We start from the raw sequence: 25,113 nt of genomic DNA on the forward strand, positions 1-25,113 counted from the left end.
TCCTCCCAGTTTGCGATCAGCAGCAAACTTGCTGAGGGTGCCCTCTATCCCTTCATCCAGGTCACTGATGAAGAAGTTGAACAAGACTGGACCCAGTCCTGACCCCTGGAGGACACTGCTAGCTACAGGCCTCCAAATAGACTGCGCCGCTGAGCACAACCCTCGGAGCTCTGCCATTCAGCCACTTCTCAAGACACCTCACTGTCCACTCATCTAACCCACTCTTCCTCAGCTTCCCTAGGAGGATGTTATGGGAGACAGTGTCAAAAGCCTTGCTGAAGTCAAGGCAGACAACAGCCACTGCTCTCCCCTCATCTCCCCAGACACTCATTCCATCCCAGAAGGCTATCAGCTTCGTTAAGCAGGATTTCCCCTTCCCCTTGGTGAAGCCATGCTGAAGACTCCTGATCACCTTCTTTTCCTCCACATGCTTGGAGATGGCCTCCAGGATGAGCTGCTGCATCACCTTTGCAGGGATGGAGGTGAGGCTGACTGGCCTGTAGTTTCCCGCGTGCTCCTTCTTGCCCTTTTGGAAGAGTGGGGTGACATTGTCTTTCTTCCAGGCTTCAGGCACCTCTCCTCTTCTCCATGACCTTTTCAAGAGGATGCAGAGTGGCCTAGCAATGACATTTGCCAGCTGCCTCAGCACTCGTGGCTGCATTCCATGAATCCCATGTCCCAATCCTCTGCCTGATGGCTAAGCTCCATGCTCCATGGCCCTGCTCTGGGCCTCACGTCCCGACCCTCTTCCCCATGGTGCATCTCTGTGCTCCATGTCACAGAATGGCCAGCAGGGCCAGCAGGACACCCTGTCCCCGTCCTCCAGCCATGGCCTCTCCTGGCATCGGGCAGCGAGAGCAGGAGGAGGCGAGGGGCAGGTTTCAATCCCAGGGCAACAGCCCCGTGCTGGGGGCCCCATGGTGTGGGGATGGGGCCCCCCCACCACGGTGCTCCGCCAATAGGAGGGAGCCCCCGTGCTGACTCGCCTGTTCCCAGGCAGATTGGCAGCACAGAGCGCCCTGCAGAGCAAATAGACTGATGGACACCCCAGCAGGACCCCGCAGGGGAGCACTGTCCCCCCAGGCCACGGGTCCCCTCGAGAGGGCTCTGGGGGTGGAAGGGCAGGGACAGCCATGAGGCAGGGAGCCCTGCAGTGCTGGCTGGGCCTGTTGTCCCTCACTGGGTCGCTGCAGGAGCCTTGCTCTGGTGCTGGCACAAGTGTCGTTGGGAGCCGTGCAGGGCCCAGCTCTGCCTGGTGATGGGTGATGCTGCCCAACCCTGACGCTCACTGGCCCTCGCTGGGGAATCCCCCAGCCCCCACGCTGGGCAGGGTCCGGGCTGATACCCCGAGGCGGCAGAGCTGGGATCGCTTGAGGTCCCATCACCTCTCCAGCCTCCTCTGGGAGCAGCCATGGGGACTGGCCGCGTGCGGGGGGCTGGGAGGTGCTGGGCTGGGGCGGCGCTGGTGGTGCTGGTGGTGCTGGGAGCCTGCGGGGCTCATGGCAAGGAGACGACAGGTGAGCTGAGCCCCTGGCGGGGGGATGGCATCGGGGGTCAGATGGCACAGACTCCCCATGGAGGTGCTGGGGTTCGGGAGAGCCCCCTGGTGCCCCCGCGTCTGCCATCATCCGTGCTTGGCAGCCTGGGGTCAGGGGGCTTCAGGTGTCTCCGTGGGGCGAGACTTGGTTGGTTTGGGGTGGCTCCAAGGTGTCCCTGTGCCCTCCCCAGCCTTGGGGAGCTGTGCTCTGACCCCCCCCCAACACCCTGCGTGGGGGCTGAGGGTGCCTGGGGGGTTAAACTGGGACCCCCTGACCTGCCTCTCTCTGTACAACAGGTTATTTCCTGGATATGGATAAGTTTGAGTGTCAGTTCCTCAACGGCACCGAGCGGGTCAGGTTTGTGCATAGGAACATCTACAACGGGCAGCAGTTGGTGCACTTTGACAGCGACGTGGGGTTCTACGTGGCCGACAGCCCCCTGGGTGAACCAGATGCCAAGTACTGGAACAGCCTGACAGACTTCATTGAGCAGAAACGGGGTGCGGTGGACACGTACTGCCGGCACAACTATGGGGTGGCTCAAGCAGACCATGTGGTTGGCAGGACAGGTGAGTGCACGGGAGAGCCCTGGGTCTGGCGGGGCTGGGACACCCCCACACCCTCCACACTGCAGGCAGCCGAGGGGGGGGGCACAGGGGGCGTCCCTGGAGCATGGCGATGAGCCAGGCCACCGGGATTGTGGGAGGGGAGCGTCCGTACCCAGATGTGCCCACAGCAGGGGCCTGGGCGAGGTCCCTGCACCCTTCCACGAGGACACGAGCCCCTTGCGTCCTCCCTGGACACATCTTGCATGGGGACCACAACACCCAGCCCTGGCCTGGATGTGTCCTGGCAGCAGCGGTACCAGGTGGCCCCTTGCGCTCTCCCAGCTAACTCCAGCTCTCTCGCTCTCCTGCAGTTCAGCCCAAGGTGCTGGTGTCCCCCATGCAGTCGGGGTCCCTGCCCCAAACAGACAGGCTGCTCTGCTACGTGACGGGCTTTTACCCGCCGGAGATCGAGGTCAAGTGGTTCAAGAACGGGCGGGAGGAGACGGAGCGCGTGGTGGCCACGGACGTGATCCAGAACGGCGACTGGACCTACCAGGTGCTGGTGATGCTGGAAAGCATGCCACAGAGCGGGGACACCTACACCTGCCAGGTGGAGCACGCCAGCCTGCAGCAGCCGCTCACCCAGCACTGGGGTAAGGCCCGGTGCCCTCCTCCTGCAGCCGTGCAGCTGTGCAGCCGTGCAGCCGTGTGCGGGCAGGGAGCGAGTGCCCTCCCCCTCACCCTCTGCTCTGCTCCCTGCAGGGGCCCAGTCGGACACCGCCAGGAGCAAGATGCTGACGGGGGTGGGGGGCCTGGTGCTGGGGCTCATCTTCCTGGCGCTGGGGCTGGTCCTCTACCTGCGCAATAAGAAAGGTGAGTGGCTGGGGTGTGGGGCTGGGGGTTGAGGAGCCCTGCTGGCCGCGGGGCCGGGGCTGCGGTCCTGCCCCCGGCCACAGCCCCTGCTGCGCCGCTGACGTCATTTCTCTGCGTTTCAGGGCGCGCCGTTGCCCAGCCCGCAGGTAAGGTCCATCTCCCGCGCCCCTGTTGGCCCACGCCCTGCGTGGGCCGGTGGCAGCCTGCTGCGAGGGGGCTGCGCGTCCAGGGCTGGAGAGAGCGGATCCTGCCGCGGAGTCCTGGGGCCACCCCGGCTGCCCATCCTGCTGCTCATCTCTCCCACCTCTCTCCCTGCAGGGCTCCTGAACTAGCTGCTGCGCATCTGCTTTGGTGCCATCCTCCCTCCGCTTGCAGCGACTTCCAGCCTCGTCTGTGACCTGCACTCGCCTGTCTGCGCCCGGTGCTACCGCGTCTTGGAGCTGCCCGTGCCCGCGATGAGTGCTGGGGTGGCCCTGTCGCAGCCTGGCTTTGCTGTTGCCACTCCGTGGCCCCGGCGGTGCCCAGGGCCCTGCAGGGTGGCCACGCAGAGGCTCTTGGCTGCTCTGGCTCTTCCTAATAAACTCTGCCGGGACCCTGCGGCTCTGGTCACTTGTGGGGCAGGCATGGGCCACCCGTTCGTGCCCGCGGCTGTGCAGGGCTGTCAAGGGGGGGCTGCGTGCTCAGCAGGGACCTGCTGTGCTCAGTGTCCACAGGGGACCGAAGCATGTGGGGGCTGGGGCAGGCGACAGGACAGAGAGCTGGTGCCGCGAGAAGAGGACAGGCTGCGTGTAGCCGGGTCCAGGCTGGCTCAGGGATGGGGAAGGAGAAGTGGCCGGGGTGGAGGGTCGCAGGGGTCCCCGTTGCCCTCCCGGTGCCTGAGCCCAGCAGGGCTGGCGGAGAGCAGGGCCCTGGGTGTGGGTGCCCTCTCCGTGCCCCCCCCCCCCCCCACCCAGTAGTGACGGTTGTGCCAGTGCCTGCTGCAGTGCCCCTCACCGGGACCCCTGTGATCCCAAGGTGGCATCCACCCCCTCCACCAGAGCTGGCATGGACCCAAGCATCCTGCCCCGTCCATCCCATGCCTGCTGCCTCCCCCACACACCCCCGGTCTCCGTGATGCCAGGGCAACGTGCTGAGCACGGCATGGAGCAAATGACCCAGCGGCAGGTTAGACGGCGCGGGACTGGCTGCAAGCGCCTTTACTGCTGCTTGGAAACCCCGCAGAGCCCAGGCAGCAGGATCGCTTGTACCCGCAGTGGGCCCTAGGGGTCAGACAGGGGAGTCCCTGGCGGGATGGAGTTGGGCTGTGGGGCTGAGGGCTGGGGATGGGAGGAACCAGGCTGGGACATGGGGTGGGATGTGGCACTCCTGGCCTGCACATGGGGCCTGGAGCTGGGCCATGGGGCAGAGGGTCAGGATGTGGGGCATGGAGCTGTGCCATGGGGCAGAGGGTTGGGACGTGGGGTACGGAGCGGGGTCATGGGGCAGAAGGTTGGGCCATGGGGCCTGGAGCCATGCCATGGGGCAGAGTGTCGGGACATGGGGCCCAGAGCTGGTCACGGGGCAGAGGGTAGGGATGTGGGACATAGATGATGGTCATGGGGCAGAGAGTCGGGACGTGGGGCAGGGAGCTGGTCCATGGGGCAGAGGGTTGGGCCATGGGGCCCAGAGCTGGTCACGGAGCAGAGGGTAGGGATGTGGGGCATGGATCTTGCTCATGGGGCAGAGGGTTGGGACGTGGGTCTGGAGCTGGGGCATGAGGCATCAAGCTGGTCCATGGGGCAGAGAATCAGGATGTGGGGCCCGGAGTTGGGCCATGGGGCAGAGGGTTGGGATGCTGTGCACAGAGCTGGACCATGGGGCATGGAGCTGGGCCATGGGGCAGAGGGTTGGGACAGTCTTTCCTGCTGAGGCAATCCCTCAGGAATTGCAGACCCTGGAGGCAAGAGAGAAAGTCTGGAGAAAGGAAGAGTTTCTCTTGGTGGAGGAGGATCAGCTTAGAGATCACTTAGGCAAACTTGATACCCACAAATCCATGGGCCCCCATGGGATGCAGCCACGAGTGCTGAGGCAGCTGGTGGATGTTATTGCTAGGCCATTCTCCATCATCTTTTAAAGCATCACAGAATTCACAGAATCAAAGAATTTACCATGAGGGCACATTGCTGCCTCATGCTTAACTTGGTGTCCTCCAGCACTCTCACGTCCTTCTCCCCACAGCTGCTTTCCAGCAGATCAACCCCCAAACCCAGCCTGTCCTGCTGCATGGCCTTATTGCTCCCTAGCTACAGGACCCTGCACTTGCCTTTGTTGAACTTCAGGAGGTTCCTCTGCGCCCAGCTCTCCAGCCTCTCCACGGCTCTCTGAATGGCAGCACAGCCTTCTGGGGTCTCAGCCTCTCCTCCCAGGTTGCGATCAGCAGCAAACTTGCTGAGGGTGCCCTCTGTGCCTTCATCCAGGTCATTGAGGAAGAAGTTGAACAAGACTGGGCCCAGTCCTGACCCCTGGGGGACACTGCTAGCTACAGGCCTCCAACTAGACTCTGTGCCGCTGAGCACAACCCTCGGAGCTCTGCCATTCAGCCAGGTCTCAAGCCACCTCACTGTCCACTCATCTAGCCCTCTCTTCCTCAGCTTCCCTAGGAGGATGTTATGGGAGACAGTGTCAAAAGCCTTGCTGAAGTCAAGGCAGACAACAGCCACTGCTCTCCCCTCATCTCCCCAGACACTCATTCCATCCCAGAAGGCTATCAGCTTGCTTAAGCAGGATTTCCCCTTCCCCTTGGCGAAGCCATGCTGAAGACTCCTGATCACCTTCTTTTCCTCCACATGCTTGGAGATGGCCTCCAGGATGAGCTGCTGCATCACCTTTGCAGGGATGGAGGTGAGGCTGACTGGCCTGTAGTTTCCCGCGTGCTCCTTCTTGCCCTTTTGGAAGACTGGGGGGACATAGGCTTTCTTCCAGGCTTCAGGCACCTCTCCTCTTCTCCATGACCTTTCCAAGAGGATGCAGAGTGGCCTAGCAATAACATTCGCCAGTTGCCTCAGCACTCGTGGCTGCATCCCATGGGGGCCCATGGATTTGTGGGTATCAAGCTGGCCTAAATGATCTCTAAGCTGATCCTCCTCCACCAAGGGAAAGTCTGCCTTTCTCCAGGCTTTCTGTCTTGCCTCCAGGGTCTGCGATTCCTGAGGCTTGGCCTCAGCAGTAAACACTGAAGGAAAGAAGGCATTCAGTAACTCTGCCTTCTCTGTATCCTTCGTCACGAGGGCACCCACCCCATTCAGCAAAGGGCCCACATTCTCTCTAGTCTTCCTTTTGCTACTGATGTATTTGAAGAAGCCCTTCTTGCTGTCCTTGGCATCGCTTGCCACATTTAATTCCAAATGGGCCTTAGCCTTCCTCCTCGCATCCTTGCATACTCTGACAATGTTCCTATATTCCTCCCAAGTGGCCTGGCCCCCTTTCCACTTTCTGTACACTTCCTTCTTCTGGTTGAGTTTTACCAGGAGCTCCTTGCTCATCCATGCACGTCTCCTGCCTCCTTTGCTTCACTTCCTACACATAGGGACACACCGTTCTTGAGGCTGGAGGAAGTGATGCTTGAATATTAACCAGCTCTCTTGGACACCCCTTCCTTCTAGGGCCATAACCCATGGAATTCCTCCAAGTAGGTCCCTGAAGAGGCCAAACTTTGCTCTCCTGAACTCAAGGGTTGCCATCCTACTTCTTGCTCTGCCTCTTCCTCACAGGATCCTGAACTCCACCATCTCATGGTCACTGCAGCCAAGGCTGCCCCCAACCTTCACATCTTCAACCACTCCTTCTTTCTTTGTTACTACGACGTCCAGCAGCACACCTCTCCTTGTTGGCTCCACCACCACCTGTGTCAAAAAGTGATCATCAGTGCTCTGCAGGAACCTCCTGCACTGTTTGTGCCTAGCTGTGTTGTCTCTCCAGCAGATATCAGGGTGCTTGAAGGCCCCCACGAGAACCAGGGCCTCTGATTGTGAGGCTACTTCCAGTTGTCTGTAGGAAGTCAATGAGGCCTTCTCTTCCTGATCAGGTGGCCTGTAGTAAACACCCACAACAGGGTCACCCATGCTACCCTCCCCTTGAATCCTTACCCAGAAGCTCTCAACTTGCTCTTCATCCACCCCTAGGCACAGCTCCATACATTCCAGTTGCTCTCTCACATCAAGAGCAACTCCAGCACCTCGCTTTCCTGCCCTCTCTTTCCTAAAAAGCACGTAGCCATCCATGACAGCACTCCACTCGTGCGAGCTGTCCCTCCCACCATGTCTCTGTAATTGCAATGAGATCATGGCCCTGAGACTGCACACACATCTCTAGTTCTTCCTGTTTAATCCCCATGCTGTGTGCATTGGTGTACAGGCATTTCAGAGAGGTGATCAAGCATGCAGGTTTCCCAGGAGGGGTAAAAGAGGATCCTCCATAACCACGTCCCATGCGCACTTCCCTGGCTGCATGCACCTGCTGGAGGCATCCCGACTTGAACCGTGTTTTGCCAACTCCCCTGTCACTATAACTCTTCCCTTCCCCCGTCTTTCCTAGTTTAAAGCCCTCCTTACCAGCTTGGCCAACCTGTTGCCAAAGACACGCATGGCCCCACTTAGCCAGCTGGATCCCATCTCTCCCCAGCAGTTGTCGATCTTCAAACAGGGGCCCATGGTCGTAGAAACCAAAACCCTGTTGCCAACACCAGCGGCGCAGCCAGTTGCTAACTTGGAAAGTCCATCTCCTCCTCCTCTCATCCATCCCCCTCACTGGCAGGATTGAGGAGAAGATGACCTGTGCTCCCAGACCCTTGACCACCAGCCCCAGAGCTCTGAAATCCTCTTTGATGGTCTCTAGTTTGACCTTGGTGTCATTAGTGACAACATGGAAGAGCAGCAGAGGGGAATAGTCTGACGAGTGGACAAGCCTTGGCAGGCTATGACTGTCTTTGCATGACATCTCGTATGCCAGCCCCTGGCAGGCAACAAACCTCTCTAGACATGAGGTCAGGTTGGCAGATAGGTGCCTCTGTCCCCCGCAGCAGGGAGGCCCCCACAACAATCACCTGCTGCTTCTTCCAGCTCTTCCCACAAGGCACGGGCTCTGTTGTCCCAGTTACTTCCCTTGCAGCCATGCCCATCTCCTCCTCATCCTGGAGGGCACTAAACCTGTTCTTCAGCTGCAAGTCTTCAGGAGGAGTAGGAGCCTTTCTCCTCCTACGAGCAGTGACCAGCTTCCAGCCGCCTTCTACAGTGTTATGTACTGTTTCACACGGCACAGAGCCCTCTGGCAACTCCACTGTTGTGGGGGTTTGAGACTCCTGGAGCTGTACAGTCTCCGAGAATACCCTGTCGATCTCCTTCTCATCCTCTTGGATGCCATGCAGCCTACTGACCTCCTCCCATGACTCCCTTACCTGATGACACAACTCATCAACAACAGCACACCTCCTGCAGGAGAGCTGACTGCCAGCCCAGGCCTCCCGGAGAGGCCCTAAGTACTCCCTGCAGCCTGAGACCTGGAGAGCTGCATCTGCTGTCAGAGGGTCAGTCTGGGTCCCAGCCACTGACACAGCCAACACAGCCACTCCAACAGCCACTGGGGAACGTGCTCTGCGGCATGTCACGACCATAGTTGAAGCGTACACCAGAGGGATCAGAAACAAAGGTGCCTCCTTGCACCCTGCTGTGCAAACAGCTACATCTGTTAGCTGTGCTCTAGGCCTGGCTCTTATATAGGCCTCTCCCTAGAACTGCCTCCCAGGCTGCTTGACCCACCCTAATCAAGGGCCACCCGGATCACAAGCACTAACTGACTGGCTGGGGAGATGAGGGCAGAGCAGTGGCTGTTGTCTGCCTTGACTTCAGCAAGGCTTTTGACACTGTCTCCCATAACATCCTCCTAGGGAAGCTGAGGAAGAGAGGGCTAGATGAGTGGACAGTGAGGTGGCTTGAGACCTGGCTGAATGGCAGAGCTCAAAGGGGCATTGCATGCCTGCCCCACAAGCGACCAGAGCCGCAGGGTACTGGCAGAGTTTATTAGGAAGAGCCGGAGCAGCCAAGAACCCAAACGGGGCTGCAGGGTCTCCCTTGGTGGGCAGTGGGCCACCCTGGGGCCTTCTCTATTGGAAGACTACCCCGGTCCAGCCCCAGGTTACGGGGCCTGACTGAGCACCAGAGTGGGTCAGGGGCTGCACTAACCCCTTCTCCATGTCTCCCCAGAGGTTCCTGAGGTGACAGTGTTCTCTGAGGACCCTGTGGAGCTGGGCGACCCCAACATGCTCATCTGCTACGTGGACAAGTTCTGGCCGCCCATGATCACCATCAAGTGGCTGAAGAATGGGCAGGAGGTGGTGGACGGCGTCGTCGAGACCGTTTTCTACCCGCTCCAGGACCACGCCTTCCGCAAGTTCTCCTACCTGCCCTTCATCCCCACCCGGGGCAACTCCTACGACTGCCGCATGGATCATTGGGGGCTGTCCAAGGCCCTCCTGAAGCACTGGGATGAGTGCGGGGACTGTGCTGGGGCCCGGACGCATGGGTCTTTCTCTGCTTGCAGGCGTTGAGGGTCTCAGGGTCCTGCCCTCACTCCCTCTTCGTCTGCCCACAGAGCCCCGGGTGCCCCTGCCTGTGTCCAAGAGCACCAAGACCCTGGTGTGCGCCCTGGGCCTGGCCGTGGGCGTCGTGGGCATCATCGTGGGCACCGTCCTCATCATCAAGGCCATGAAGATGAACAGCGCCCACAATGCGTGTGGCCCCTTGTGAGCAGGCAGAGACCAGGTGCTCTCAGGGCCCCGTGGCCGGACTCCCTGCGCCCCCAGCCAGACCTTCCAGTCACATCCCAGCTCCGGGTTTCAACCCTCTGCCCCATGGACCAGCTCCGTGCCACATGTCCCAACCCTCTGCCCCATGGCCCAGTCCCAGGCCCCATGTGCAGGCTAGGAGTGTCGTGTCCTGCCCCATATCCCAGCGTGTTGCCTCCCATCCCCAGCCCTCAGCCCCACTCCCCAACTCCACCCTGCCAGGGCTCCCCTTGTCCAGCCCACTGGTCCCCCTGCAGGTAGGAGTGATCCTGCCGCCCAGGCTCTGCAGGGTTTCCAAGCGGCAGTAAAGGCGCTTGCAGCCAGCCCCACGCTGTCCAACCTGCCGCTGGGTCATTTGCTCCATGCCATGCTCAGTGCAGTGTCCCAACTCCGCAGGGATTGCGGGGTGTGAAGGAGCCAGCAGGCGTGTGGTGGAGAGGGCAGGATGCCTGGGTCCATGACGGCTCTGGCAGGTGGGGTGGATGCCACCTTGGGATCGCAGGGGTCCTGGTGAGGGGCACTGCAGCAGGCACTGGCACCACCATCACCGCCGGGCAGGGGGGGCGGACAGGGCGCCCACACCCAGGGCCCTGCTCTCCGCCAGCCCCACTGGGGTCAGGCACTGGGAGGGCAACGGGGACCCCTGTGACTCTTCACCCCGGTCCCTTCTCCTTCCCCATCCCTGAGCCAGCCTGGACCTGGCCACACGCAGCCTGTCCTCTTCTCGCGGCACCAGCTCTCTGTCCTGTCCCCTGCCCCGCCCCCCACGTGCTTCGGTCCCCCGTGACCACCGAGTACGGCAGGTCCCCGCTGAGCACCCAGCTCCCCATTGACAGCCCCGCACAGCCGCAGGCACGAGCAGGTGGCCCGTGCCTGCCCTGCAAGTGACCAGAGCTGCAGGGTCCCGGCAGAGTTTATTAGGAAGAGCCGGAGCAGCCAAGAGCCTCTCCCTGGCCACCCTGCAGGGCCCTGGGCACCGCCGGGGCCACAGAGCGGCAACAGCAAAGCTGGGCTGTGACGGGGCCACCCCAGCACTAATTGCGGGCACAGGCAGCTCCGAGACGTGGTAGTGCTGGGTGCAGGCAGGCGAGCGTGGGCCACAGACGAGGCTGGAAGTCGCTGCAAGCGGAGGGAGGAAGGCACCGAAGCAGATGCGCAGCAGCTAGTTCAGGAGCCCTGCGGGGAGAGAGGTGGGAGAGATGAGCAGCGGGACGGGCAGCCAGGGCGGCCCCAGGACTCCGCAGGCGGGATCCGCTCTCTCCGGACCTGGACGCGCAGCCCCCTCGCAGCAGGCTGCCACCGGCCCACGCAGGGCGAAGGCCAACAGGGGCGCGGGAGATGGACCTTACCTGCGGGCTGGGCAACAGCGCGCCCTGAAACGCAGAGAAACGACGTCAGTGGCGCAGCAGGGGCCGCGGTTGGGGGCAGGACCCCAGCCCCACGGCCAGCAGGGCTCCTCAACCCCCAGCCCCGCGTCCCGACACCCCATGCCCCAGCCGCTCACTTTTCTTATTGCGCAGGTAGAGGACCAGCCCCAGCACCAGGAAGATGAGCCCCAGCACCAGGCCCCCCACCCCCGTCAGCATCTTGCTCCTGGCGGTGTCCGACTGGGCCCCTGCAGGGAGCAGAGCAGAGGGTGAGGGGGAGGGCACCCACTCCCCGCCCGCGCACGGCTGCACAGCTGCACGGCTGCACGGCTGCAGGAGGAGGGCGCCAGGCCTTACGCCAGTGCTGGGTGAGCGGCTGCTGCAGGCTGGCGTGCTCCACCTGGCAGGTGTAGGTGTCCCCGCTCTGTGGCATGCTTTCCAGCATCACCAGCACCTGGTAGGTCCAGTCGCCGTTCTGGATCACGTCCGTGGCCACCACGCGCTCCGTCTCCTCCCGCCCGTTCTTGAACCACTTGACCTCGATCTCCGGCGGGTAAAAGCCCGTCACGTAGCAGAGCAGCCTGTCCGTTTGGGGCAGGGACCCCGACTGCATGGGGGACACCAGCACCTTGGGCTGAACTGCGGGAGAGCGAGAGAGCTGGAGTTAGCTGGGAGAGGCGCGAGGGGCCACCTGGCACTGCTGCTCCCGGGATGCATCCCGGCCCAGGGCTGGACACTGTGGTTCCCATGCAGGATGTGTCCAGGGAGGATGCAAGGGGCTTGTGTTCTCGTGGCAGGGTCCAGGGACCTCTCCCGGGCCCCTGCTGTGGGCACGGCTGGACACGGACACTCCCCTCCCACGATCCTGGTGGCCTGGCTTGTCGCCATCCTCCGGGGAACCCGCTGTGGCCCCCCCTTGGCTGCCTGTGGTGTGGGGGTGTCCCAGCCCCACCAGACCCAGGGCTCTCCCGTGCACTCACCTGTCCTGCCAACCACATGGTCTGCTTGAGCCACCACATAGTTGTGCCGGCACACTGTGTCCACCACAGCCCATCTGTCCTCAATGATGTCTGGCTGGCTGTTCCAGTACTTGGCAGTTGGCTCACCCAGGGGACTGTCAGCCACGTAGACCCCCACGTCACTGTCGAAGTGCACAAACTGCTGCCGGTTGTAGAGGTGCCTCTCCAAAAACCTGACCCACTCGGTGCCGTTGAGGTACTGACACTCACTCTCAGATAGCCTCTGGAAATATCCTATTGTGCAGAGAGAGGCAGGTCACAGTGCCCCAGTTTGTCCCCCTCCCCAGGCACCCTCAGCCCCCACGCAGGGTGGGGGGGGCCGAGCGCAGCTCCCCAAAGCTGGGGAGGGCATGGGGACGCCTCTGAGCCACACCAAACCAACCAAGTCTCACCCCACAGAGACACCTGCAGCCCCCTGCCCCCAGGATGCCGAGCACGGATGACGGCAGATGCAGGGGCACCAGGGGGCTCTCCCGAACCCCAGCACCTCCACGGAAGTCTGTGCCATGTTACCCCCGATGCCATCCCCCCGCCGGGGGGCTCGGCTCACCTGTCGTCTCCTTGCCATGAGCCCTGCAGGCTCCCAGCACCGCCAGCACCACCAGCGTCACCTCAGCCCAACACCTCCGGGCCCCCTGAACGTGGCCGGTCCCCATGGCTGCTCCCAGAGGAGGCTGCAGAGGCGCCAGGACCCCGAGCAAGCCCAGCTCTGCCACCTCGGGGTATCAGCCCGGATCCTGCCCAGCGCTGGGGCTGAGGGAGTCCCCAGCAAGGGCCAGTGAGAGGCGGGGCTGGGCAGCATCACCCATCACCAGGCAGAGATGGGTCCTGCAGGGCTCCCACCGACACTTGTGCTGACACTCTGCCTGGGAACAGGCGAGTCAGAACGGGGGCTCACTCCTATTGGCTGAGCACCATGGCAGGGGGGGGCCCCGTCCCCATGCCATGGGGCCCCCAGCACGGGGCTCCCGTCCCGGAAGTGACACCTGCCGCTCCCCTGCTTCTGCTCTCGCTGCCCGGGGCCAGGAGAGGCCATGGCCGGAGGATGGGGACACGGCGTCCTGCTGGCCCTGCTGGCCCTTCTGTGACATGGAGCACAGAGCTCAGGAAGAGAGGGCTAGATGAGTGGACAGTGAGGTGGCTTGAGACCTGGCTGAATGGCAGAGCTCCGAGGGTTGTGCTCAGTGGTGCAGAGTCTAGTTGGAGGGCTGTAGCTAGTGGTGTCCCCCAGGGGTCAGGACTGGGCCCAGTCTGGTTCAACTTCTTCCTCAGTGACCTGGATGAAGGCACAGAGGGCACCCTCAGCAAGTTTGCTGACGATCGCAACCTGGGAGGAGAGGCTGAGACCCCAGAAGGCTGTGCTGCCATTCAGAGAGCCGTGGAGAGGCTGGAGAGCTGGGCGCAGAGGAACCTCCTGAAGTTCAACAAAGGCAAGTGCAGGGTCCTGCACCATGCACTGGTACAGCTTGGGGGTTGACCTGCTGGAAAGCAGCTGTGCGGAGAAGGACGTGGGAGTGCTGGTGGACACCAAGTTAAGCATGAGGCAGCAATGTGCCCTTGCGGCCAATGGGATGCTGGGCTGCATGAGGAAGAGTGTTGCCAGCAGGCGGAGGGAGGGGATGCTCCCCCTCTCCTCAAGGCCCTGCTGAGGCCACAGCTGCAGTGCTGTGTCCACTTCTGGGCTCCCCAGCACAAGGGAGACATGGCACGACTGGAGCAAGTCCAGCGAAGGGCTACAAAGATGATTAGGGGACTGGAGCGTCTCTCCTATGAGGAAAGGCTGTGCGAGCTGGGCCTCTTGAGCGTGGAGAAGAGAAGACTGAGGGGGCATCTTCTCAATGTATGCAACTATGTGAAGGGAGGGTGTCAAGAGGCTGGAGGCAGACTCTTTTCAGTGGTGCCAGCGACAGGACGCGAGGCAATGGGCACAAAGTGAAACACAGCAAGTCGCATGTGAATGTGAGGAAAAAGTTCTTCCCTGTGAGGGTGACAGAGCACTGGAAGAGGTTTCCCAGAGAGGTTGTGGAGTCTCCTTGCCTGCAGGTATTCAAAAGAGGCCTGTACGTGATCCTGTACGATGTGCTATAGGTGACCCTGTTTGAGAAGGGGGGTGGACTCAATGATCTCCCGAGGTGCCTTCCAACCTCAGCCATTCTGTGATTCTGTGATTCTGTGACATGGGTCCTGGAGCTGTGCCATGGGGCAGAGGGTTGGGACGTGGGGAATCGAGCTGGCCCATGGGGCATGGAGCTGGGCCATGGGGCAGAGGTTGGAACGTGGGGCACGGAGCTGCCTCCATGGGGCAGAGGGTTGGGGTATGGGGCCCGGAGTTGGGCCATGGGGCAGAGGGTTGGGACATTGGGCACAGAGCTGGGTCATGGGGCACATGGTTGGGATGTGCGTCATGGATCTAGGTCACAGGATCGGCACAGTCTTTAGTGCTCAGGCCAGCCCTCAGGAATCGCAGACCCTGGAGGCAAGAGAGAAAGTCTGGAGAAAGGAAGACTTTCCCTTGGTTGAGCAGCATCGGGTTAGAGATCATTTAGGCAAACTTGACACCCACAAATCCATGGGCCCCAATGGGATGCACTCACAAGTGCTGAGGCAGCTGGCGGATGTTACTGCTAGGCCACTCTGCATCCTCTTGGAAAGGTCATGGAAAAGAGGAGAGGTGCCTGAAGCCTGGAAGAAAGCCAATGTCCCCCCACTCTTCCAAAAGGGCAAGAAGGAGCACCCGGGAAACTACAGGCCAGTCAGCCTCACCTCCATCCCTGCAAAGGTGATGCAGCAGCTCATCCTGGAGGCCATCTCCAACATGTGGAGGACAAGAAGGTGATCAGAAGTCTTCAGCATGGCTTCGCCAAGGGGAAGGGGAAATCCTGCTTAAGCAAGCTGATAGCCTTCTGGGATGGAATGACTGCTTGGGTAGAGGAGGGGAGAGCAGTGGATGTTGCATCCTAAGCAAGTTTGCTGCTGATCGCAAACTGGGAGGAGTGGCTGAGACCCCAGAAGGCTTTGCTGCCATTCAGAGAGCCCTGGACAGGTTGGAGAACTGCTCTCCCCTCATCTCCCCTGCCAGTCATTCCATCCCAGAAGGCTATTAGCTTGGTTAAGCAGGATTTCCCCTTCCCCTTGGTTAAGTCATGATGACTACTGCTGATCATCTTCTTTTCCCCCATCAGGGCCCATGGATTTGTGGGTATCACGTTTGCCTAAATGATCTCTAACCTGATCCTCCTCGACCAAGTAAAAGTCTTCCTTTCTCCAGATTTTCTCTCTTGTCTCCAGGGTCTGCAATTCCTGAGGGCTGGCCTGATCAGTAAGCACTGAAGCAAAGGCGGCATTCAGTAACTCTGCCTTCTCTGTATCCTTCGTCACGAGGACACCCACCCCATTCAGCAAAGGGCCCACATTCTCTCTAGTCTTCCTTTTGCTACTGATGTATTTGAAGAAGCCCTTCTTGTTGTCCTTGACATCGCTTGCCACATTTAATTCCAAATGGGCCTTAGCCTTCCTCCTCGCATCCCTGCATCCTCTGACAACGTTCCTATATTCCTCCCAAGTGGCCTGGCCCCCTTTCCACTTTCTGTAGACTTCCTTCTTCTGGTTGAGTTTTACCAGGAGCTCCTTGCTCATCCATGCACGTCTCCTGCCTCCTTTGCTTCACTTCCTACTCATAGGGATGCACCGCTCTTGAGCCTGGAGGAAGTGATGTTTGAATATTAACCAACTCTCTTGAACGCCCCTTCCTTCTAGGGCCATAACCCATGGGATTCCTCCAAGTAGGTCCCTGAAGAGGCCAGAGTTTGCTCTCCTGAACTCAAGGGTTGCCATCCTACTTCTTGCCCTGCCTCCTCCTCACAGGATCCTGAACTCCACCATCTCATGGTCACTGCAGCCAAGGCTGCCCCCAACCTTCACATCTTCAACCACTCCTTCTTTCTTTGCTACTACGACGTCCAGCAGCACACCTCTCCTTGTTGGCTCCTCCACCACCTGTGTCAAAAAGTGATCATCAGTGCTCTGCAGGAACCTCCTGCACTGTTTGTGCCTAGCTGTGTTGTCTCTCCAGCAGATATGAGGGTGCTTGAAGGCCCCCACGAGAACCAGGGCCTCTGATTGTGAGGCTACTTCCAGTTGTCTGTAGGAAGTCAATGAGGCCTTCTCTTCCTGATCAGGTGGCCTGTAGTAAACACCCACAACAGGGTCACCCATGCTACCCTCCCCTTGAATCCTTACCCAGAAGCTCTCCACTCGCTCTTCATCCACCCCTAGGCACAGCTCCATACATTCCAGTTGCTCTCTCACATCAAGAGCAACTCCAGCACCTCGCTTTCCTGGCCTCTCTTTCCTAAAAAGCATGTAGCCATCCATGGCAGCACTCCACTCATGCGAGCTATCCCTCCCACCATGTCTCTGTAATTGCAATGAGATCATGGCCCTGCAACCGCACACACATCTCTAGTTCTTCCTGTTTGCTCCCCATGCTGCGTGCATTGGTGTACAGGCATTTCAGAGAGGTGATCGAGCATGCAGGTTTCCCAGGAGGGATACAAGAGGATCCTCCATAGCCACGTCCCATGCACACTTCCCTGGCTGCATGCACCTGCTGGAGGCATCCTGACTTGAGCTGCGTTTTGCCAACTCCCCTGTCACTGTAACTCTCCCCTTCCCCCATCTTTCCTAGTTTAAAGCCCTCCTTACCAGCTTGGCCAACCTGTTGCCAAAGACACGCGTGCCCTGCTTAGTCAGCTGGATCCCATCTCTCCCAGCAGTTGTCGATCTTCAAACAGGGTCCCATGGTCGTAGAAACCAAAACCCTGTTGCCAACACCAGCAGCACAGACAGTTGTTAACTTGGAAAGTCCATCTCCTCCTCCTCTCATCCATCCCCCTCACTGGCAGGATTGAGGAGAAGATGACCTGGGCTCCCAGACCCTTGACCACCAGCCCCAGAGCTCTGAAATCCTGCTTGATGGTCTCTAGTTTGCTCTTGATGTCATTAGCGCCCACATGGAAGAGCAGCAGTGAGTAATAGTCTGACGAGTGGACAACTCATCAACAGCAGCGCACCTCCTGCAGGAGAGCTGACTGCCAGCCCAGGCCTCCCGGAGAGGCCCCAAGCACTCCCTGCAGCCTGAGACCTGCAGAGCTGCATCTGCTGTCAGAGGGTCTGTCTGGGTCCCAGCCGCTGATACAGCCAACGCAGCGACTCCAACAGCCACTGGGGAATGTGCTCTGTGGCATGTCATGACCATACTTGAAGCATACACCGGAGGGATCAGAAACAAAGGTGCCTCCTTGCACCCTGCTGTGCAAACAGCTACATCTGTTAGCTGTGCTCTGGGCCTGGCTCTTATATAGGCCTCTCCCTAGAACTGCCTCCCAGGCTGCTTGACCCACCCTAATCAAGGGCCACCTGCATCAAAGGCCCCAACTCCCTCTGGTCAGGGGCAACCAAGAGAGCTCATCAGCTACTCCTAGCAGAGCTTCTCCCAGGAGAAGTTAAGGCCACCTGCAGTTGTCCTTGCTTAGTTTCCCCTTTCCTCTTCACAGCAGTCACCTTCTAGTTCCTCGGGGGTCCTCAGAAAGCCCACAACTTCCAACAAGGTCCCCAAGTTCTAGTCAGACCCCAAACACTACTGCCTCTGTTCACTACTCTCTAGGAGCTGTATTCTAGGCCTGGCTCTTATATAGGCCTCTCCCTAGCACTGACTCCCAGGGTGCTTCACCCGCCCTAATCAAGGGCCACCCAGATCACAAGCACTGACTGGCTGGGGAGATGAGGGGAGAGCAGTGGCTGTTGTCTGCCTTGACTTCAGCAAGGCTTTTGACACTGTCTCCCATAACATCCTCCTAGGGAAGCTGAGGAAGAGAGGGCTAGATGAGTGGCCAGTGAGGTGGCTTGAGAAGTGGCTGAATGGCAGAGCTCAGAGGGTTGTGCTCAGCGGCGCAGAGTCTAGTTGGAGGCCTGTAGCTAGCGGTGTCCCCCAGCGGTCAGGACTGGGCCCAGTCTGGTTCAACTTCTTCCTCAATGACCTGGATGAAGGCACAGAGGGCACCCTCAGCAAGTTTGCTGCTGATCGCAAACTGGGAGGAGTGGCTGAGACCCCAGAAGGCTGCGCTGCCATTCAGAGAGGTGTGGAGAGGCTGGAGAGCTGGGCGCAGAGGAACCTCCTGAAGTTCAACAAAGGCAAGTGCAGGCTGCTGCAGCTAGGGAGCAATAAGGCCATGCAGCAGGACAGGCTGGGGTTGGGGGTTGAGGTGCTGGAAAGCAGCTGTGCGGAGAAGGACGTGGGAGTGCTGGTGGACACCAAGTTAAGCATGAGGCAGCAATGTGCCCTTGTGGCCAAGGTCACCAATAGGATGCTGGGCTGCATGAGGAAGAGTGTTGCCAGCAGGTGGAGGGAGGGGATGCTCTCCCTCTCTTCAGCCCTGCTGAGGCCACAGCTGCAGTGCTGTGTCCACTTCTGGGCTCCCCAGCACAAGGGAGACATGGCACGACTGGAGCAAGTCCAGCAAAGGGCTACAAAGATGATTAGGGGACTGGAGCGTCTCTCCTCTGAGGAAAGGCTGCGAGAGCTGGGCCTGTTCAGCCTGGAGAACAGAAGGCTGAGGTGGGGGGATCTCATTAATGTATACAACTATGTGAAGGGAGGGTGTCAAGAGGCTGGAGGCAGACTCTTTTCAGTGATGCCCAGCGACCGGATGTGAGGCAATGGGCACAAAGTGAAACACAGCAAGTCCCATGTGAATCTGAGGAAAAAGTTCTTCCCTGTGAAGGTGACAGAGCACTGGAAGAGGTTTCTCAGAGACGTTGTGGAGTCTCCTTGCCTGCAGGTATTCAAAAGCTGCCTGGACGTGATCCTGTACAATGTGCTGTAGGTGACTGTGCTTGAGTAGTGGGGTTGGACTCAATGATCTCCCGAGGTGCCTTCCAACCCCAACCATTCTGTGATTCCGTGATTCTGTTATGTGGGTCCTGGAGGTGGTCCATGGGGCAGAGGGTTGGGACATCAAGCCTGGAGCTGGGCCATGGGGTAGAAGGTCAGGACGTGGGGCATGGAGTTGGGACCTGACTGGGAGGGCTGGCTGGGAGTGCAGGGGGTCCAGCCATGGGGCCATGTGGGCGCCTGGGCTCTGCTGCTCACAAGGGGCCGCGCGCATTGTGGGTGCTGTTCATCTTCATGGCCTTGATGATGAGGACGGTGCCCACAATGATGCCCACGATGCCCATGGCCAGGCCCAGGGCGCACATCAGGGTCTCGGTGCTCTCGGACATGGGCAGGGGCACCTGGGGCACTGCAGGAAGACAAGGGCAGGAATGAGGGCAGGACCCTGAGGCCCTCGACACCTGCGAGCAAGGAAGGACCCCAGCGTCCGGGCCCCAGCACAGCCCCCGCGCTCACCCAAGTGCTTCAGGAGGGCCTTGGGAAGCCCCCAATGCTCCACGCGGCAGTCGTAGGATTCGCCCCGGGTGGGGATGAAGGGCAGGTAGGAGAACTTGCGAAGGTGTGGTCCTGCTCCCTCCGGCCACCTCCACCTCACGCCTGCTGCCTCCCCCACACCCCCCCGCAGTCCCCACCGTGCTGGGACGCTGTGCTGAGCACAGCACAGAGCAAACAACCCAATGACAGGTTAAATGGCGTGGGGTTGGCTGCAAGCACTGTTACTGCCACTTGGAAACCCCGCAGAGCCTGGGCAGCAGGATCACTCGTACCCACGGGTGTGCCAGGGGGCCGGGCAGGGGGGGCCCTGGCAGGGTGGAGTTGGGCTGTGGGGCTGGTGATGGGAGGCACCAGTCTGGTCCATGGGGCAGGATGTGGCACTCCTGGCCTACACATGGGGCCCTGGGCTGGGCCATGGGGCAGAGGGTTGGGACATGTGGCACAGAGCTGGGCTATGGGGAAGCAGGTCAGGCCATGGGTCCTGGAGCTGGGCCATGGGGCAGAGGGTTGGGACGAGGAGTCCGGAGCTGAGCCATGGGGCAGAAGGTCGTGATATTGAGCACAGAGTTGGGCCATGGGACACAGGGTCGGGACATAGGGCCCGGTGCTGGATCATGGGGCAGAGGGCGGGGATGTGGGCATGGAGCGTCGCCATGGGGCAGAGGGTCGGGATGTGGGTCCTGGAGCTGGGCCATGGAGCATGGAGCTGGGACATGGGGCAGAGGATCGGGACGTGGGGCTCAGAGCTGGGCCATGGGGCAGGGGGTTGTGATGTGGCGTACAGAGCTGAGACCTGATGGGAGGGCTGGCTGGGGGTGCAGGGGGTCCGGCCACAGGGCCATGAGGGCACCTCGGCCCTGCCCGCTCACAAGGGGCCCTGCACGTTGCAGGCGCAGTTCATCTTCATGGCCTTGATGATGAGGATGGTGCCCATGATGATGCCCATGATGCCCACAGCCAGGCCCAGGGCGCAAACCGGGGTCTCGGTGCTCTCGGACATGGGCAGGGGCACCTGTGGCTCTGCAGGAAGACAAGGGCAGGAGAGAGGGCAGGACCCTGAGGCCCTCGACACCTGCGAGCAGGGAAGGACCCAGGCATCCGGGGCCCAGCACAGCCCCCGCGCTCACCCCAGTGCTTCAGGAGGGCCTTGGGCAGCCCCCAATGCTCCACGCAGCAGTCGTAGGATTCGCCCCGGGTGGGGATGAAGGGCAGGTAGGAGTACTTGCAGAAGGCGTGGTCCTGGCGTGGGTAGAAAACGGTCTCGACGACACCATCCACCACCTCCTGCCCATTCTTCAGCCACTTGATGGCGATCATGGGCGGCCAGAACTTGTCCATGTAGCAGATGAGCATGTTGGGGTCTCCAAGCTCCACAGGGTCCTCGGAGAACACTGTCACCTCAGGGACCTCTGGGAGGACACGGGGAAGGTGTTAGTGCAGCCCCTGCCCCACTCTGGTGCTCGGTCAGGTCCCAGCGCCTGGGGCTGGACCAGGTTGCTTTCCCATAGAGAAGGCCCCAGGGTGGCCCACTGCCCACCCACGGAGACCCTGCAGCCCCGTTTGGGCTCTTGGCTGCTCCGGCTCTTCCTAATAAACTCTGCCGGTACCCTATGGCTCTGGTCACTGGTGGGGCAGGCATGGACCACCCCTCTGAGCTCTGCCATTCAGCCAGTTCTCAAGTCAGTTTTCGGTCATCAGCAAACTTGCTGAGGGTGCCCTCTGCCCCTTCATCCAGGTCATTGAGGAAGAAGTTGAACAAGACTGGGCCCAGTCCTGACCCCTGGGGGACACCGCTAGCTACAGGCCTCCAACTAGACTCTGCACTGCTGAGCACAACCCTCTGAGCTCTGCCATTCAGCCACTTCTCAAGCCACCTCACTGTCCACACATCTAGCCCACTCTTCCTCAGCTTCCCTAGGAGGATGTTATGGGAGACAGTGTCGAAAGCCTTGCTGAAGTCAAAGCAGACAACAGCCACTGCTCTGCCCTCATCTCCCCAGACACTCATTCCATCCCAGAAGGCTATCAATCAGCTTCATTAAGCAGGATTTCCGCTTCCCCTTAGGGAAGCCATGCTGACTACTGCTCATCACCTTCTTGTCTTCCACATGCTTGGAGATGGCCTCCAGGATGAGCTGCTGCATCACCTTTGCAGGGATGGAGGTGAGGCTGACTGGCCAGTAGTTTCCCGCGTGCTCCTTCTTGCCCTTTTGGAAGAGTGGGGGGACATTGGCTTTCTTCCAGGCTTCAGGCACCTCTCCTCTTCTCCATGACCTTTCCAAGAGGATGCAGAGTGGCCTAGCAATAACATCTGCCAGCTGCCTCAGCACTCGTGTTTGCATCCCATGAATCCCACATCCTGACCCTCTGCCTGATGTCCAAGCTCCATGCCCCATGGCCCTGCTCTGGGCCTCACGTCCCGACCCTCTGCCCCATGGCCCATCTCTGAGCCTCATGTCACAGAAGGGCCAGCAGGCCCAGGGGGACGCCCTGTCCCCATCCTCTGGCCATGGCCTCTCCTGGCACCGGGCAGCGAGAGTGGGAGCAGGCGAGGGACAAGTGTCACTGCTGGGATAGGAGCCCCATGCTGGGGCCCCATAGCGTGGGGATGGGACCCGCCCCCCCCGTCACGGTGCTCAGCCAATAGGAGGGAGCCCCCGCGCTGACTTACCTGTTCCCAGGCAGAGTGGCAGCACAAGTGTCGGTGGGAGCCCTGCAGGACCCATCTCTGCCTGGTGATGGGTGATGCTGCCCAGCCCCGCCACTCACTGGCCCTTGCTGGGGACTCCCTCAGCCCCGGCACTGGGTAGAATCCGGGCTGATACCCTGAGGTGGCAGAACTGGGCTTGCTCAGGGTCCCGGCGCCTCTCCAGCCTCCTCTGGGAGCAGCCATGGGGACCGGCCACGTGTGGGGGGCCGGGAGGTGCTGTGCTGGAGCAGCCTTAGCGGTGCTGGCAGTGCTGGGAGCCCGCAGAGCTCATGGCAAGGAGACGACAGGTGAGCCGAGCTCCCCGGCGGGCGGATGGCGTCGGGGGTCACATGGCACAGGCTCCCCGTGGAGGTGCTGCGGTTCGGGAGAGCCCCCTGGTGCCCCCGCGTCTGCTGTCATCCGTGCTCGGCAGCCTGGGGTCAGGGGGCTGCAGGTGTCTCTGTGGGGCGAGACACGTTTGGTTTGGTGTGGCTCTGAGACGTCCCCGTGCCCTCCCCAGCCTTGCGGAGCTGTGCTCGGCCCCCCCCCCCACCCTGCATGGGGGCTGAGGGTGCCTGGGGAGGGGGACGAGCTGGGGCACCGTGACCTGCCTCTCTCTGCACAACAGGGTATTTCCTGGAGATGGGTAAATCCGAGTGTCAGTACCTCAACGGCACTGAGCGGGTGAGGTTTTTGGTGAGGTACATCCACAACCGGCAGCAGTTTGTGCACTTCGACAGTGAAGTGGGGGTCTTCGTGGCCGACAGCCCCCTGGGTGAGCCAGATGCCAAGTACTGGAACAGCCAGCCAGAGGTACTGGCGCATGCACAGAATGCTCTGGACAAGTTCTGCCGGTGCAGCTATGAGGTGGCTCAAGCAGACCATGTGGTTGGCAGGACAGGTGAGTGCACGGGGGAGCCCTGGGTCTGGCGGGGCTGGGACACCCCCACAACCTCCACACCGCAGGCAGCCAAGGGGGGGGGTATACGGGGGTCCCCAGAGGATGGCGATGAGCCAGGCTGCTGGGATCGTGGGAGGGGAGTGTCCGTGCCTAGTTGTGCCCTCAGCAGGGGCCAGGGCGAGGTCCATGCACACTTCCACGAGGACACGAGCCCCTCGCGTCCTCCCTGGACACATCCTGCGTGGGGACCACAACACCCAGCCCTGGGTCAGGAAGCATCCTGGGAGCAGCAGTGGCAGGTGGCCCCTCGCGCTCTCCCAGCTAACTCCAGCTCTCTCGCTCTCCCGCAGTTCAGCCCAAGGTGCTGGTGTCCCCCATGCAGTCGGGGTCCCTGCCCCAAAAGGACAGGCTGCTCTGCTACGTGACGGGCTTTTACCCGCCGGAGATCGAGGTCAAGTGGTTCAAGAACGGGCGGGAGGAGACGGAGCGCGTGGTGGCCACGGACGTGATCCAGAACGGTGACTGGACCTACCAGGAGCTGGTGATGCTGGAAAGCATGCCGCAGAGCGGGGACACCTACACCTGCCAGGTGGAGCACGCCAGCCTGCAGCAGCCGCTCACCCAGCACTGGGGTAAGGCCCGGCGCCCTCCTCCTGCAGCCGTGCAGCCGTGCAGCTGTGCAGCCGTGCGCGGGCGGGGAGCGGGTGCCCTCCCCCTCCCCCTCTGCTCTGCTCCCTGCAGGGGCCCAGTCGGACACTGCCAGGAGCAAGATGCTGACGGGGGTGGGGGGCCTGGTGCTGGGGCTCATCTTCCTGGCACTGGGGCTGGTGCTCTACCTGCGCAATAAGAAAGGTGAGCGGCCGGGGTGCGGGGCGTTGGGCTGGGGGTTGAGGAGCCCTGCTGGCCGCGGGGCCGGGGCTGCGGTCCTGCCCCCGGCCACAGCCCCTGCTGTGCCGCTGACGTCATTTCTCTGTGTTTCAGGGCGCGCCGTTGCCCAGCCCGCAGGTAAGGTCCATCTCCCGCACCCCTGTTGGCCTGCGCCCTGCGTGGGCCGGTGGCAGCCTGCTGCGAGGGGGCTGCGCGTCCAGGTCCGGAGAGAGCAGATCCCGCCCGCGGAGTCCTGGGGCCACCCTGGCTGCCCGTCCCGCTGCTCATCTCTCCCACCTCTCTCCCCGCAGGGCTCCTGAACTAGCTGCTGCGCATCTGCTTCGGTGCCGTCCTCCCTCTGCTTGCAGCAACTTCCAGCCTCTTCTGTGGCCCACGCTCGCCTGCCTGCGCCTGGTGCTGCCACGTCTTGGAGCTGCCTGTGCACGCGATGAGTGCTGGGGTGGCTGCATTGCAGCCCGGCTTTGCTGTTGCCACTCCGTGGCCCCGGCAGTGCCCGGGGCCCTGCAACGTGGCCACGGAGAGGCTCTTGGCTGCTCCGGCTCTTCCTAATAAACTCTGCCAGGACCCTGTGGCTCTGGTTGCTTGTGGGGCAGGCATGGGTCACCCACTCGTGCTCATGGCTGTGCAGGGCTGTCAAGGGGGAACTGGGTGCTCAGTGGGGACCTGCCGTGCTCAGCAGCCACGGGAGACCGAAGCATGTGGGGGCCGGGGCAGGGGACAGGACAGAGAGCTGGTGCCGCAAGAAGGGGACAGGCTGCGTGTGGCGGTGTCCAGGCTGGCTCAGGGATGGGGAATGAGAAGTGGCCGGGGTGGAGGGTCGCAGTGGTCCCTGTTGCCCTCCTGGTGCCTGACCCCAACAGGGCTGGAGGAGAGCAGGGCCCTGGGTGGGGGTGCCCTGTCCGCCCCCCCCCCCCCCACACCTGGTGGTGACCATGGTGCCAGTGCCTGCTGCAGTGCCCCTCACCAGGACCCCCACGATCCCAAGGTGGCATCCACCCCACCCACCAGAGCCGTCACGGACCCAGG

General features: G+C 61.2%; 5 protein-coding genes and 1 pseudogene across 5 annotated transcripts in view; 4 read left to right on the forward strand and 2 right to left on the reverse strand.

The window, feature by feature from the left end:
• The first annotated feature begins 1,388 nt into the window (after window positions 1-1,388).
• Window positions 1,389-25,113, forward strand: part of LOC106489433 (class II histocompatibility antigen, B-L beta chain-like) — a 44,250-nt gene continuing 20,525 nt past the window's right edge. The window contains exon 1 of the mRNA XM_067313839.1: window positions 1,389-1,517. Coding sequence (XP_067169940.1) covers window positions 1,412-1,517 — 106 coding nt within the window. The 5' untranslated portion in view covers window positions 1,389-1,411. The remainder of the gene's footprint in view (window positions 1,518-25,113) is intronic.
• LOC136994682 (class II histocompatibility antigen, B-L beta chain-like) lies at window positions 1,575-3,556 on the forward strand. The gene is made up of 6 exons (XM_067313611.1): window positions 1,575-1,647; window positions 1,835-2,107; window positions 2,458-2,739; window positions 2,849-2,959; window positions 3,082-3,105; window positions 3,278-3,556. The coding sequence occupies exons 1-6, from the start codon at window positions 1,575-1,577 to the stop codon at window positions 3,289-3,291; spliced, it is 777 nt and encodes a 258-aa protein (XP_067169712.1). The 3' UTR covers window positions 3,292-3,556.
• On the forward strand, window positions 9,180-9,738 carry LOC136994683 (HLA class II histocompatibility antigen, DR alpha chain-like; annotated as a pseudogene).
• LOC106496811 (class II histocompatibility antigen, B-L beta chain-like) lies at window positions 11,234-12,818 on the reverse strand. The gene is made up of 4 exons (XM_067313612.1): window positions 12,713-12,818; window positions 12,124-12,396; window positions 11,501-11,782; window positions 11,234-11,391 (listed from the first exon to the last, which is right to left on the reverse strand). The coding sequence occupies exons 1-4, from the start codon at window positions 12,816-12,818 to the stop codon at window positions 11,234-11,236; spliced, it is 819 nt and encodes a 272-aa protein (XP_067169713.1).
• Window positions 20,475-21,951, reverse strand: LOC106489107 (HLA class II histocompatibility antigen, DQ alpha 1 chain-like). Its single transcript, XM_067313613.1, has 3 exons — window positions 21,703-21,951; window positions 20,737-21,022; window positions 20,475-20,629 (listed from the first exon to the last, which is right to left on the reverse strand). The coding sequence occupies exons 1-3, from the start codon at window positions 21,949-21,951 to the stop codon at window positions 20,475-20,477; spliced, it is 690 nt and encodes a 229-aa protein (XP_067169714.1).
• On the forward strand, window positions 22,469-24,475 carry LOC106490259 (class II histocompatibility antigen, B-L beta chain-like). Its single transcript, XM_067313842.1, has 6 exons — window positions 22,469-22,606; window positions 22,927-23,199; window positions 23,550-23,831; window positions 23,941-24,051; window positions 24,181-24,204; window positions 24,378-24,475. The coding sequence occupies exons 1-6, from the start codon at window positions 22,501-22,503 to the stop codon at window positions 24,389-24,391; spliced, it is 810 nt and encodes a 269-aa protein (XP_067169943.1). The 5' UTR covers window positions 22,469-22,500; the 3' UTR covers window positions 24,392-24,475.

Source organism: Apteryx mantelli, chromosome 32, assembly GCF_036417845.1.
Source record: "Apteryx mantelli isolate bAptMan1 chromosome 32, bAptMan1.hap1, whole genome shotgun sequence".
Taxonomy (NCBI): Eukaryota; Metazoa; Chordata; class Aves; order Apterygiformes; family Apterygidae; genus Apteryx; species Apteryx mantelli.